Raw genomic sequence first — 15,171 nt, forward strand, 5'->3', positions numbered from 1 at the left:
TGGAATTCTCTGCCACAGAGGGCAGTGGAGGCCAATTCACTGGATGGATTTAAGAGAGAGTTAGATAGAGCTCTAGGGGCTAGTGGAATCAAGAGACATGGGGAGAAGGCAGGCACGGGTTACTGATTGTGGATGATCAGCCATGATCACAATGAATGGCTCCAAGGGCCAAATGGCCTCCTCCTGCACCTGTTGTCTATGTTTCTATCGTTTTAGGTCGCCTCTGCTCCAGAACAGGTCCCCAATGGTCTAAACATCTGAATCCCTGCCCCCTGCACCTATTCCTGAGCCATGTGTCCATGTGTCCTGTCTTCCTATTTCTACTCTCAAAAGCAGGTGGCACCAGGAGTCTCTCCCCCCCCCCCCCCCCCCCCCCCCCCCACCCTCGGGATTCTGCTTTTTAATCTTCTGCCTAAATCCCAATGTTCACTTTGCCGGATCTCATCCCTTGTCCTGCTAAGGCATTTGTGCCAAAATGCACAACAACTTCCGGCTGCTCCTCCTCCCCTTTGAGGATGTCGCGCAGCTGCTCCGAGACATCCTGGACCCTATTTGCCCCCCCCTCCATCAAAACGATAACAGGCAGCCTTGGAAGCCTATCCTCCCTAGTCAAACCGCATGTCAAAAACCTTGGCGTGATATTTGACTCTGCATTAATGTTTGACAAGCAAGTCAAATCTGTGGTAAAAGCCAGCTTCTTCCAGCTTCGTACCATAGCTAAAATCAAACCATTCCTCCAATTTGACGACCTTGAAAAAATCATCCACGCATTCATTTCCTCCCGCCTAGACTACTGCAACTCCATATACACTGGGATCAGCCAATCATCCCTGTCCCGCCTACAATTGGTCCAAAACGCCGCAGCGAGACTCCTGACGGGTACCCGTAAAAGGGACCACATCACTCCGATTCTGGCCTCTCTCCACTGGCTACCAGTACAGTATCAACTTCAAGCTCCTCCTATTCACATACAAAGCCCTAAACGGGCTTCCCCCCCCCCCATATCAAAATCGTCTAACCCACCACTCTATCTCCAGGTCCCTCAGGTCGGCCGACTTGGGGCTACTGACTGTCCCGCGGTCTAGGCTTAAGCTCAGGGGTGACCGCGCTTTTGCGGTTGCAGCTCCTAGACTGTGGAACAACATCCCTCTCCCCATCAGAACTGCCCCCTCCATCGACTCCTTTAAGTCCAGGCTCAAAACCTATTTCTACTCCCTAGCGTTTGAGGCCTTCTGAGGGGGCGCTGTGAACTGTTTATGTATGTGCTGTTATGTTTGTGTGCCATTGTATGTTCGTTCTTAGTACCTGAACTGGTGTACAGCACTTTGGTCAACGTGGGTTGTGTTTAAATGTGCCGCACAAATAACATTGACTTGACGTGACTTGACTGGCACCTGGGAGGCAGCACGCCATCCTGGAGTCTTGAATCTCCTGTCTGCCCACCCCCCCCCCCCCCTAACTGCCGAGTCTCCTCTCACTGTGGCTCTGATGCTGAGTTCTTCCCCACACCCCCTCCCTAAAAGCATTTAGAAATTCAGCTCAGCACTAAGTCGGTCTCAAACAGCTGAACAAATTAGGACACGTTTGGAATGTTTTTCTGCAAAAAATGTAGGTGGTGACGGGTGTTTGGCGAGATGCAGGAACAACTTGCTGCCGCTTTTACGACACAATTGCAGTGTCAGAAAACTGGTGCTGAGGGAAATTATGGGCTCATGACAGCCACAAGGGAGCCAGAAGGAATATTCGGTCCTGTTTAGATTAGTTTAGAGATACAGCGCGGAAACAGGCCCCTTCGGCCCACCGGGTCCGCGCCGCCCAGCGATACCCGCACACTAACACTATCCTACACCCACCAGGGAGAATTGTTTTCATTTACCAAGCCAATTAACCTACAGAGAGTTGCAAAGCTTGGGAATTCTCTGCCTCAGAAGGCAGTGGAGGCCAATTCTCCGGATGCTTTCAAGAGAGAGCGAGACAGAGCTCTTAATGATAGCGGAGTCAGGGGGTATGGGGAGAGGGCAGGAACGGGGTACTGGTTGTGGATGATCAGCCATGATCACACTGAATGGCGGTGCTGGCTCGAAGGGCCGAATGGCCTCCTCCTGCACCTATTGTCTAAACCTGTCAGTCTTTGGAGTGTGGGAGGAAACGGAAGATCTCCAAAGACGTACAGGTATGTAGGTTAATTGGCTGGGTAAAATGTAAAAATTGTCCCTAGTGGGATGGTGTTAATGTGCGGGGATCGCTGGGCGGCGCGGACTCGGTGGGCCGAAGGGCCTGTTTCCGCGCTGTATCTCTAAATCTAAATCTCGGAGAAAACCCACGCAGGTCACGGGGAGAACGAACAAACTCCGTACAGACAGCACCCGTAGTGGGGATGGAACCCGGGTCTCCGGCGCTGCATTGGCTGTAAGGCAGCAACTCTACCGCCGCACCCTCTGATGGATGATCACCTGCAGATCGACCGCAACTCCATCACATGCACACAATGTGGGGTTTCCAATGAGAGTAACTACACCTTATAAGCTTTGCTCAGGACCTCCTCTCCTCCTTTACTCCTTAACAAGTTGATGATGACTTGATTTCCATAGTGTTCTCGCAGCAACATCAAATGCCTAGAAAAAGCAATTGGAACACTTTTACTGACAACGTGGGAGTTAATTACTTTGTCTTTTTAGCTAAGATATCTATATACTAAGACTCTCGTTTGTTTGTTTGTTTGTTTGTTTGTTTGTTCCCGAACTACAGGGCGGCACGGTAGCGCAGTGGTAGAGTTGCTGCTTTACAGCGAATGCAGCGCCGGAGACTCAGGTTCGATCCTGACTACGGGTGCTGCACTGTAAGGAGTTTGTACGTTCTCCCCGTGACCTGCGTGGGTTTTCTCCGAGATCTTCGGTTTCCTCCCACACTCCAAAGACGTACAGGTATGTAGGTTAATTGGCTGGGTAAATGTAAAAATTGTCCCTAGTGGGTGTAGGATAGTGTTAATGTACGGGGATCACTGGGCGGCACGGACTTGGAGGGCCGAAAAGGCCTGTTTCCGGCTGTAGATATATGATATGATGATATGATATGATACAGCCAAAACGGTACACGACAGCGCGACAATTTTAGGCCCACCTTACTCACCGTCGTCCCTTTGGTGCTACGTTTCATTGAAATGTTCCCAATGTGCAGGGAAAATGTTCCCAATGTTGGGCGAGTCCAGAACCAGGGGCCACACAGTCTAAGAATGAAGGGGAGGCCACTTAAAACTGAGGTGAGAAAAAACTTTTTCACCCAGAGAGTTGTGAATTTGTGGAATTCTCTGCCACAGAGGGCAGTGGAGGCCGATTCACTGGATGGATTTTAAGAGAGAGTTGGATAGAGCTCTAGGGGCTAGCAGAACCAAGGGATATGGGGAGAAGGCAGGCACGGGTTATTGATTGGGGACGATCAGCCATGATCACAATGAATGGCGGTGCTGGCTCGAAGGGCCGAATGGCCTCCTCCTGCACCAATTTTCTATGTTTCTATGTTTCTAAATCCGTGATATATTTTTTAAGTTATTCACATTTTAAAGTTTAAATCTATCTCCGAGGGAAGGAGAGGAGAGGGAGGGAGGGAGGGGGTGAAGGGCAGGGGACGGGTGATAAGGGGGGTTGAGGGTGGTGGAGTGCGGGGGAGGGGAAGGAGGGGGAGGGGGAGGGGGTGAGGGGGAGAGTAGAGGGTGCTGTACCAATGCAGGAGAGGATTGGGCCCAACGGGTCCACTTGGTCTAGTACACTATAAAACCATGTAAAATACATTCATTGTTCAATGATTTATTCACAAAATGCTGGAGTAATTCAGCAGGTCAGGCAGCATCTCGGGAGAGAAGGAATGGGTGACGTTTCGGGTCGAGACCCTTCTTCAGACTGAAGAAGTCAATGGACAATAGACAATAGGTGCAGGAGTAGGCCATTCAGCCCTTCGAGCACCGATTTCCATGAAACTTCTTCCATTAGCACCAAAGGGACGACGGTGAGTGAGGTGGGCCTAGAATTGTCGCGCTGTTGTGTATCGTTTTGGATGTAGTTCAGGAACAAACAAACGAGAGTTTTAGTGTATAGATAACAAAAGATGGCCTTGACATCAACATCTATTTTTAGATCAAGCTTAAAACTAAAGCTAAATGAGAAAGGACAGGCCTTCAAGGGTGACATCATTCGGTATTTATTCACAAAATGCTGGAGTAACTCAGCAGGTCAGGCAGCATCTCGGGAGAGAAGGAATGGGTGACGTTTCGGGTCGAGACCCTTCTTCAGACTGATGTCAGGGGGGCGGGACAAAGGAAGGATATAGGTGGAGACAGGAAGATAGAGGGAGATCTGGGAAGGGGGAGGGGAAGAGAGGGACAGAGGAACTATCTAAAGTTGGAGAAGTCAATGTTCATACCAGTCTTTCCAGGTGAGACAAAGGTTCACCTGCACCTCCTCCAAACTCATCTATTGCATCCGCTGCTCTAGATGTCAACTTATTTACATCGGCGAAACCAAACGCAGGCTCGGCGATCGCTTCGCTCAACACCTGCGCTCGGTCCGCATTGACCAAACTGATCTCCCGGTGGCCGAGCACTTCAACTCCCCCTCCCATTCCCAGTCTGACCTTTCTGTCATGGGCCTCCTCCAGTGCCATAGTGAGGCCCACCGGAAATTGGAGGAACAGCACCTCATATTTCGCCAGTGGTATGAACATCGACTTCTCCAACTTTAGATAGTTCCTCTGTCCCTCTCTTCACCCATTCCTTCTCTCCTGAGATGCTGCCTGACCAGCTGAGTTACTCCAGCATTTTGTGAATAAATACCTTCGATTTGTACCAGCATCTGCAGTTATTTTCTTATACTACTTGTGACATCATTTGGTATAGACTGGACACGTGCTCATGATGAGTTATGGGTGGATATCCTGGATGGATAAAAGAGCTTCAGGATGAATGGGAAAGTGCTAATAATCAGCGTTAGCGTACAGCAATCACCTGGGGTGAGGGGAAATAAATAAATAAATAAAGACAATTAAGAGGAAAGCTAAAACTACTGAGGGAAGTGTGGGGACTGTGCGGGTCGGTCGGGGACGAGCTGTCTGTCCGTGGGCGTGGGGAAGAGAGTGGAAGTTTTGTTGCCTCCATCACAGTGAGGGGGTGTTTGGAGTCACTGTGATGGACGTTTGTGTTGGGGTCATGTGTCTTGTGTTCTTTTTTGTGTGTGACTGCTATGTAGTTTCGTTCGGTACCTTGGTACCGAATGACAAATAAAGCTCTGTTGAACTGTTGAACTGTTGAACTGTTGAATATTAAAGTATTTCATAAATGTATATATAATTAATATAAACCAAGAAAGCACCCAGCCAATTACAACGTGTGTAGGAAGGAACTGCAGATGCCGGTTGAAACCAAAGATAGACACGAAAAGCTGGAGTAACTCAGCGGGTCAGGCAGCATCTCTGGAGAGAAGGAATGGGCGACGTTTCGTGTCGAGACCCTTCTTCAGACTGAGAGTCAGGGGAAAGGAAAACCAGAGATGTGGACGGTGATGTAGAGAGATGTAGAACAAAAGAATGAAAGGTATGCAAAAAAGTAAGGATGATAAAGGAAACAGGCCATCGTTAGCTGTGTGTGAGGTGAGGACGAGTACAGACAATCAGACTTCAAAGACTTCTTATTGAGTCTCATTGTCTGTAATCGAGACCTACTCCTTTTCTCCAGAGATGCTATCTGACCCGTTGAAGGTATTTATTCACAAAATGCTGGAGTAACTCAGCGGGTCAGGCAGTATCTCAGGAGAGAAGGAATGGGTGACGTTTTGGGTCGAGACCCTTCTTCAGACTGAGAGTCACTCCAGCTTTTTGTGCCTCTCTGCCAATGACAACATCCTGGCTGTAGTCCCGAAGACCTGCCCAGCCTCCAAGCAAACCGTTCCAGTGCAGTACGATGCTCATATCAGCAAGAGAACAAATACCAGGGTGCATGCATTCTCAGATCAAAGAGCAGAATTAACTACTTAGGCTAATTACCACCCATTCTCAATCAATTATTGACAAAGTGATGGAAGATATCATTGAGAGTGCTTTCAAAATGGCACCGCTGCCCTAGCAGCTGCGGTCCGTTTGTCTTTGTGTTTTGTTGTTGTTTTTTGTCTTAATTGTAATGTTTAGATGTGACATAGTGTTTTTTGTAGTTGTGTACTATGTGTGTGGGGGGGGGGGGGGGGGGGGGGGGGGACACTATAAAAATTGTCTCTTCTGTACGGAAACGCGGCCTTTGTTTTCTGGGTGGTGTCTCCGTTCCCGCTGCAGCCTACCATCGGCCAAACACCTGGAGCTGGCGGCTTCCAGCTGGGACCACCTGGGGCTCTGGTTCGCAGAGCCCGCGGACCGGACCGGACTTACCATCTGCGGAGCTGGCTGCCTTCGGAGGCTGCGGGAGCGGCTGCAACTCGCCTTCGGAGGCTCCGGAGGCTTGGGCCGCGGGTCACGTGGACGTCGGAAGCTCGCAGCCCCCTGGGTGGGGGCCGACATCGGGAGCTTCGGCAGCGCAGATCCGAATAGGCCGCGGGATTTTCTCCGCCCGGCGGGGGCTTCAATGTCGGGAGACACGACCGCCCCGACGTGCAGCGGCAGCGTCTTCGCCCGCCCCGGGTCGCGGGGCTTGGGTCGGCCCGCTGCGGACCTTCCACCGTCCGGCGCGGCCTGGAACGTGGCAACTTCAACAGCCTGACCGCAGGAGAAGACGGCAGGAGAAGAGAAAATACATTCTGACCTTCCATCACAGTGAGGAGGTGACTGGAGGAGACTCACTGTGATGGATGTTTCTTTTTTTTGTTTTGTGTTGGTTTGTGATTGTGTGTGTTATTGCTTATTTTATTGCTCTTATTGTTGGACTGTGGGTGACGAAATCTCGTCCAAAAGACTTGGGTTTTTTTGGATGACAATAAAGGTTACTCAGATTCTGATTCTGACAACAATGATGCCCATTGAGACCTAATCACAGCATTAGTCCAAACATGAACACTACCCTTATCACCAATGTTATATTTCACCAAGTGCAGCATCTAAGAGCCATAGGTAAACTGAAAGCATCACAAAACATCACAGCAAAACATCAAGGGAATTAAAAAACAACAATTGTTGAAATCAGGTATTGCTCAGAGAAAGACGCCTGGGCTTACTGGGGACAAATAGACCAAGCTTCGCAGAGAGTTCTTCACTCATAGGCTGGTGTGCAAGGCCCCATCGGACGCCAAACATCCTTTGCACCACCTCGCCCAGGATTCACAGCAACTGGGACCTCAACGCCTGTCATCTCGTCACCCTTTCTCCCGTCACGCAGCGACCCTCTGGGGCTCCGGTTTCAACATACTAGGAGCATGGAGAACCAGCTGGGAACAGACATCGCCACCTCCTCGATTCACTGTCGCACCGAACACCACAGCCCCACCCGGCTCGGACACGCCCCGCAAAGAGTGGGTCGCCCTGAACCGGCTCCGCACAGGGGTCGGCCGGTTCAACGCCAACATGCATCGTTGGGGGTTGCGTCCATCAGCAGCCTGCGTGTGTGGAGCAGACCAGCAAACAGCGCAGCACGGCATGTCCGACTGCACTGTCCTCCATCCCCCTGGTGGAGGGGTAGACCTCACGGCCCTCGACAACAGCACATTGCACTGGCTACAGCGCCTGGAGGGCCTTACATAACTCCTGCTGCCTCAAACGCAAGAAGGAGACCGTTCCCCAGTCATCACGGCAGGAGAGCCGCACGGTGGCGCGACGATAGATTTGTAGATTTGTTTTTAGATTTAGAGATACAGCGCGGAAACAGGCCCTTCGGCCCACCGGGTCCGCGCCGCCCAGCGATCCCCGCACATTAACACTATCCAACACACACTAGGGACAATTTTTACATTTGCCCAGCAAATTAACCTACAAACCTGCACGTCTTTGGAGTGTGGGAGGAAACCGAAGATCTCGGAGAAAACCCACGCAGGTCACGGGGAGAACGTACAGACTCAGTACAGACAGCACCCGTAGTCAGGATCGAACCTGAGTCTCCGGCGCTGCATTCGGTGTAAGGCAGCAACTCTACCGCTGCGCCACCGTGCCGCCACCGATAGAGTTGCTGCCTTACAGCGCCAGTGACTCAGGTTCGATCCTGACAACGGGCGCCATCTGTACGGAGTTTGTACGTTCTCCCTGTGACCACATGTGCTTTCTCCGTGTGCTTCGGTTTCCTCCCACACTCCAAATACGTACAGGTTTGTAGGTTAATTGGCTTCGGTAAAATTGTAAATTGTCCCTAGTGTTGTGGATGGTGTTAGTGTGCGGGGTGAACGCTGGTCGGCGTGGACTCAGTGGGCCAAAGGGCCTGTTTCCGTGCTGTATTTCTGAAGCCTGAGGTAAAGTTTAAAGTAAAATCAACACCCACGGGCAGTGTCCTGGGCTAAACCATCTCCAGCCACTTCATCAATGACATTCATCCATCATAAAGTGAGAAGTGGGGACATTTGCTTGTAAGCGTCTCATTACAATTGTACAGGACGTTGGTAACTCCATAGCTGAATTTCTGGTCTCCTTACCTAAGAATAGATGCCCTTGCCACACACAGTGTTGTGTGCACACATTGATTGCCTTAATTTCCAGAAGGAGATCGAGAACTTGCTGTGTCCTGATGTCATCATGGCCTGATGTCGAGACAACAACCTTTCGGTCAAGAAACCGTCTGAAGAAGGGTCTCGACCCAAAGCGTGACCCATTCCCTCTCTCCTGAGATGCTGCCTGGCCCGCTGAGTTACTCCAGCATTTTGTGATACCTTCGATTTGTACCAGCATCTGCAGTTATTTTCCTACACTTTCTGTCAATGTCAGCTAGACAAAGGAGGTAGTGATCGACTTCAAGAAGTGAAGTGGTCCACACGCCCCAGTTGCAGTGATGGCGCTGAAGTAGAGATGGTTGAAAACTTCAAATTCCTAGGAGTCAATATCACCAACAACTTCTCCTGGACCACCCATACTGAAGCAACGACCAAGAAAGCACACCAACACCTCTACTTCCTTAGAAGGCCTTGGAAGTTCAGCATGTCCCCTACAACTCTCACCAACTTCTACAGATGCGCCACAGAAAGTATTTTATCAGGATGCATCACAACCTGGTTTGGGAACAGCTCCATCCAAGACCGCAAAATATTGCAGCAAATTGTGGACGCAGCCCAGACCATCACACAAACCAACCTCCCTTCCATTGACTCCATTTATACCTCACGCTGCCTCGGCAAGGCCAGCAGCACAATCAAGGACGAGTCGCACCCTGGCCACTCCCTCTTCTCCCATCAGGCAAAAGGGATAGAAGTGTGAAAACGATTTGTACCAGCATCTGCAGTTATTTTCTTAAAGATAAAATGATGACAATTATGAGATTGGCGATGTTCCCAGTTCCCAGATGGGTTGCACCCACAATTGCCAATGGAGGTAATGGTGGAAAAACCTTCAATTCATTGGGGTAAAGTTTGCGTGGGTAGGGGAGGGTGTGGTGCTGGATGACTGGACTGGAAGATTGCCAGTGTGTCATCCACATGTGTCAGAAAGAATGAACTTCGAGTGAAGGCCAAAGTAATGCCCTTTGATGACTTTCAGAAGTCATTTCGTGACTTTGAGAAGTATCACAAGATAAACGCAACTAAAACGGATTCCAGGAAATGAAAAGGCAGGGACAATATGGACATGAAACTGGCTCAGGGTCAGAACGCAACTGAAGAAGGAACTCGACCTGAATCGTTACTCGTTCCTTCCATCCGGAGATGCTGCCTGTCCCGCTGAGTTACTCCAGCATTTTGTGTCTATCCCTGGGGTGAATGGTGGTTGCTCCAGACACAGGGACAAATAGACAGTGGAACCCCTTCTGACATTGCATTAACTTCTTAAAATTGGAAATACGTACGAATAATAACAAACAGGAAGAGAGACCTTTGCTCCACTGAGTCAGTCCAATACAATAGCAATGCTTGTGTACATTCTCCACTTCGCTAAAAACCAAACACTCGTTAGTGAGAAGCAAAAGTCCAGGTAGATATAAAACAACTTGGGAAGAAATTCCTGTAACTTTTCAATAGCCACACCTACTGAGTCCTCAGTGACTGCAGACTGAACTAAGCAAAGAGCATTGGTGAATGGTTGCATATCAGACAGAGTGTACATTGTTATCTCCAAGTAGTATAAGAAAATAACTGCAGATGCTGGTACAAATCGAAGGTGTTTATTCACAAAATGCTGGAGTAACTCAGCAGGTCAGGCAGCATCTCAGGAGAGAAGGAATGGGTGACGTTTCGGGTCGAGACCCTTCTTTAGACTGATGTCAGGAGGGCGGGACAAAGGAAGGATATAGGTGGAGACAGGAAGATAGAGGGAGATCTGGGAAGGAGGGATGGAAGAGAGGGACAGAGGAACTATCTAAAGTTGGAGAAGTCGATATTCATACCACTGAGCTGCAAACTGCCCAGGTGAAATATGAGGTGCTGTTCCTCTAATTTCCGGTGGGCCTCACTATGGCACTGGAGGAGGCCCATGACAGAAAGGTCAGACTGGGAGTGGGAGGGGGAGTTGAAGTGCTCAGCCACTGGGAGATCAGCGCGGACCGAGCGCAGGTGTTGAGCGAAGCGATCGCCGAGCCTGCGTTTGGTTTCGCCAATGTAAATAAGTTGACATCTAGAGCAGCGGATGCAATAGATGAGGTTGGAGGAGGTGCAGGTGAACCTCTGTCTCACCTGGAAAGACTACAAGGGTGTTAGCATTTAGAGTCATAGAGTGATACAGTGTGGAACCAGGCCATTCGGCCCAACTTGCTCACACCGGCCAACATGTCCCAGCTACACTAGTCCCACCTGCCCGCGTTTGGTCGGCCAAAAGCTTTTCTTTGCGTGTAATCCAGTCAAAGAAAAGACCAACAAAACATGATTACAATGATTGCAGAAGGAAGCTGCTGAGATGGGCGAATGTGACCTGGGTATTTGATAAACTGACGGCTGAACCACAGCGTGGAATTACCATTGGCATTTCTCTTTTTAAAGTGTAAAAAAGAGGCAGCGCCGTGGCGCGGCGGTAGAGTTTCTGCCCTACAGCACCAGAAACCCAGGTTCGATCCTGACTACGGGTGCTGTCTGTACGGAGTTTGTACCTTCGCCCTGTGACTGCATGGGTTTTCTCCGTGTGCTACAATTTCCTCCCACGTTCCAAAGATCTTATACGTTTCTATAAGATCCCCCCTCATCCTTGTATTCACTGGAATTTAGAAGGATGAGAGGGGATCTTATAGAAACGTATAAAATTATAAAAGGACTGGACAAGCTCGATGCAGGAAAAATGTTCCCAATGTTGGGGGAATCCAGAACCAGGGCCACACAGTCTGAGAATAAAGGGGAGGCCATTTAAAACTGAGGTGAGGAAAATCTTTTCCACCCAGAGAGTTGTGAATTTGTGGAATTCTCTGCCACAGTGGGCAGTGGAGGCCGATACACTGGATGAATTTAAAAGAGAGTTAGATGGAGCTCTGGGGGCTAGTGGAATCAAGGGATATGGGGAGAAGGCAGGCACGGGTTACTGATTGTGGATGATCAGCCATGATCAAAACGAATGGCGGTGCTGGCTCGAAAAGCCAAATGGCCTCTTCCTGCACCTATGTTTCTATGTGTGGGTTTGTAACTTAATTGGCTTCTGTAAATTGTCCCTAGTGTGCAGGATGGAACTAGTGTACGGGTGGCCGCTGGTCCACAGAGAGTTGATGGGCCGAAAGGCCTGATATTCCAAAGCCTGGCATCTGGGAGGCAGCACAAGCTTCTTGATTCTTGGTCTTTGTTGCAAGGAATGGTGCCAATTCCTACCCACTATATTGTCCCTCGCTATCACTAGTTTAGTTTAGTTTAGAGATACAGCGCAGAAACAGGCCCTTCAGCCCACCGGGTCTGCGCCGATCAGCGATCCCCGCACACTAACACTATCCTACACCCACTAGGGACAATTTACACTTATACCCAGCCAATTAACCTACAAAGCTGTACGTCTTTGGAGTGTGGGAGGAAAGCGAAGATCTCGGAGTCACGGGGAGAACGTAGACAGCACGGATTGAACCCAGGTCTCCGACGCTGCAAGTGCTATGGCAGCAACTTTACCACTGCACCACAGTGCCGCCCTACATTCCTGTTTGCTCCCCCTACCCTCCACTCTCTCAATGCTTGAATAACGTCTGGACCTAGTCAGTCAGCACATCCACCCTGCAAGCTTTCACTGTCACCCAGAGAAGTACAAAGAACTTCAAACCCATTTGACTGCAATAGAAGTTGAGACTCGTGCACATTGGGTAACTATGTCTGTGTAGGAAGGAACTGCAGATTCACACTGAAGATAGACACAAAAGCGGGACAGGCAGCATCTCTGGAGAGAAGGAATGGGTGATGTTTTGGGTCTAGACCCTTCTTCTTTAGTTTAATTTAGAGATACAGCACAGAAACAGGCCCTTCGGCCCACAGGGTCCGCGCCGCCCAGCAATCCCCGCACATTAACACTATCCTACACCCACTAGGGACAATTTTTACATTTACCCAGCCAATTAATCTACAAACCTGCACGTCTTTGGAGTGTGGGAGGAAACCCAAGATCTCGGAGAAAACCCACGCAGGTCACGGGGAGAACGTACAAACTCCGTACAGACAGCACCCGTAGTGGGGATGGAACCCAGGTCTCCGGCGCTGCATTCGCTGTAAGGCAGCAACTCTACCGCCGCGCCACCGTGACCGCCCTGAACCTTCTGAAGAAGGTTAACTACATCTGTCTCACTTGCAATCACAAGATCTTATTCCTGACAGCTGACAAGGCATCCAAGTAGTTTTCCTCCTTCCTGATGAATATATAATTAGACAATAGACAATAGGTGCAGGAGGAGGCCATTCGGCCCTTCGAGCCAGCACCGCCATTCAATGTGATCATGGCTGATCATTCTCAATCAGTACCCCGTTCCTGCCTTCTCCCCATACCCCCTGACTCCGATATCCTTAAGAGCTCTATCTAGCTCTCTCTTGAATGCATTCAGAGAATTGGCCTCCACTGCCTTCTGAGGCAGAGAATTCCACAGATTTACAACTCTGACTGAAAAAGTTTTTCCTCATCTCCGTTCTAAATGGCCTACCCCTTATTCTTAAACTTATGCAATTCTTAAGATTGCATAAATACTTGCATGAGGAATTACTTAAAATTCGCATTCTAACTTCAAGACCCATTGCAATTTTTGAGCTCATCAATGTTTCATACTGTTTGTATCCAAATTACTTTAATAATTTATAGAAAGTAGAAAGAAATCATAAAATGACCATGAACTCAGTTACTAAGAAAACCATGACTTTGTACAGAGTTACTAAGAAAATTATTCAAAGTACCACATCATTACATTGATACTCATTAAAGTACATTACCTGTCAAAAGCTGGAGCGTTTGCTTCGAGACCTCGAGTCAGACGCATGTGGTGAGACCCGACCTGAAAAATTAATTAGTAAATAAATGGGTTCAGCGTTCTTTTCCATTTTAAGGGAACAGCATCCTTTCTTCATTTATCTCGCGATAAATTCCTTCTCCCTCCTACGGATTCCAACGGAGTTGGCAAGTCTTTGCAATATTGGATAAAGGATTGGACAGGCTAGATGCAGGATTTTTTTTCTCGATGTTGGAGGTGTCCAGAACCGGGGGTGACAGTTCAAGAATAAGGGGGAAGGTCATTTTGTATTGAGATGAGAAAAAACGTTTAAAGTTTAGGTTCGGTAAGGGGGAAATGCAGCGAGACCTGGGTGTCCTTGTACACCAGTCACTGAAAGTAAACATGCAGGTGCAGCAGGCAGTGAAGAAAGCTAATGGCATGTTGGCCTTCATAACGAGAGGATTTCAGTATAGGAGTAAAGAGGTTCTTCTGCAGTTGTATAGGGCCCTGGTAAGACCACATCTGGAGTATTGTGTACAGTTTTGGTCTCCTAATTTGAGGAAGGACATCCTTGTAATTGAGGCAGTGCAGCGTAGGTTCACGAGATTGATCCCTGGCATGGCGCAGCGGTAGAGTTGCTGCCCTACAGCGAATGCAGCGCCGGAGACTCAGGTTCGATCCTGACTACGGGCGCCGTCTGTACGGTTTTTGTACGTTCTCCCCGTGACCTGCGTGGGTTTTCTCCGAGATCTTCGGTTTTCTCCTACACTCCAAAGACGTACAGGTATGTAGGTTAATTGGCTGGGCAAATGTAAAAATTGTCCCTAGTGGGTGTAGGATAGTGTTAGTGTGCGGGGATCACTGGGCGGCACGGACCCGGTGGGCCGAAGGGCCTGTTTCCGCGCTGTATCTCTAAATCTGTATCTCTAAAAATCTAAATCACGAGTGAATTGGATGTCGAAAACAGACAGAATTAGGGTAATGTGTCTTAACAAGGTGAAAACATGAATACTAGTCTTATTTAAAGGACTAACATAGAACCTAAAACAGCGCAGTATAGGAACAGGCCCGTTGGCCCTCGATGATGTCTGTGCCAAACCTGATGCTAAGACCAACTCTTACCTGCCTGCATGTGATCCATATCCCACAATATACACGCTCCTATCCAAAAGATACAGAAGCTTGAAGGTGTGCACCAGCCCTCAGTAAGAGCTTCTTCCCCTCTGTTATCGTGCATCTGAATGACCCTACCATAAGCTTGGGTGCTGTCTGATTCACCTTCACCTGGTTACGAACATTTACCTTCAACTCTACAACTGGTGTGCTACATTGCTGAGAATTATATTCTTCATCTGTACCCTTTGTTCTACCTATTGTCTGAATTTGACTTGATTGTAAACATAGAACCATAAGGCCCTTTGAGCCAGCACCGCCATCCCTTGATTTCACTAGCCCCTAGAGCTCGATCTAACTGTCTTTTAAATTCATCCAGTGAATTGGCCTCCACTGCCCTCTGTGGCGGAGAATTCCACAAATCCAAAACTTTCTGGGTGAAAAAGTTTCTTCTCATCTCAGTTTTAAATGGCCTCCCCTTTATTCTTAGACTGTGGCCCCTGGTTCTGGACTCCCCCAACATTGGGAACATTTTTCCTGCATTGTATTTATGTACAGTATCTGATCTGATTGAATAGCATACAAAACAAAGCTTT

General features: G+C 48.9%; 1 protein-coding gene across 1 annotated transcript in view; it reads right to left on the minus strand.

Annotated features, from left to right (window-relative positions):
- LOC144596886 (synaptojanin-2-like) overlaps positions 1 to 15,171 on the minus strand; it is a 129,821-nt gene that overhangs the window by 77,705 nt on the left and 36,945 nt on the right. The window contains exons 5-6 of the mRNA XM_078405752.1: positions 13,464 to 13,525; positions 2,519 to 2,615 (exon numbers count right to left, since the gene is read on the minus strand). Coding sequence (XP_078261878.1) covers positions 2,519 to 2,615; positions 13,464 to 13,525 — 159 coding nt within the window. The remainder of the gene's footprint in view (positions 1 to 2,518; positions 2,616 to 13,463; positions 13,526 to 15,171) is intronic.

The sequence above is a fragment of the Rhinoraja longicauda genome, chromosome 9, assembly GCF_053455715.1.
Source record: "Rhinoraja longicauda isolate Sanriku21f chromosome 9, sRhiLon1.1, whole genome shotgun sequence".
NCBI lineage: Eukaryota > Metazoa > Chordata > Chondrichthyes > Rajiformes > Arhynchobatidae > Rhinoraja > Rhinoraja longicauda.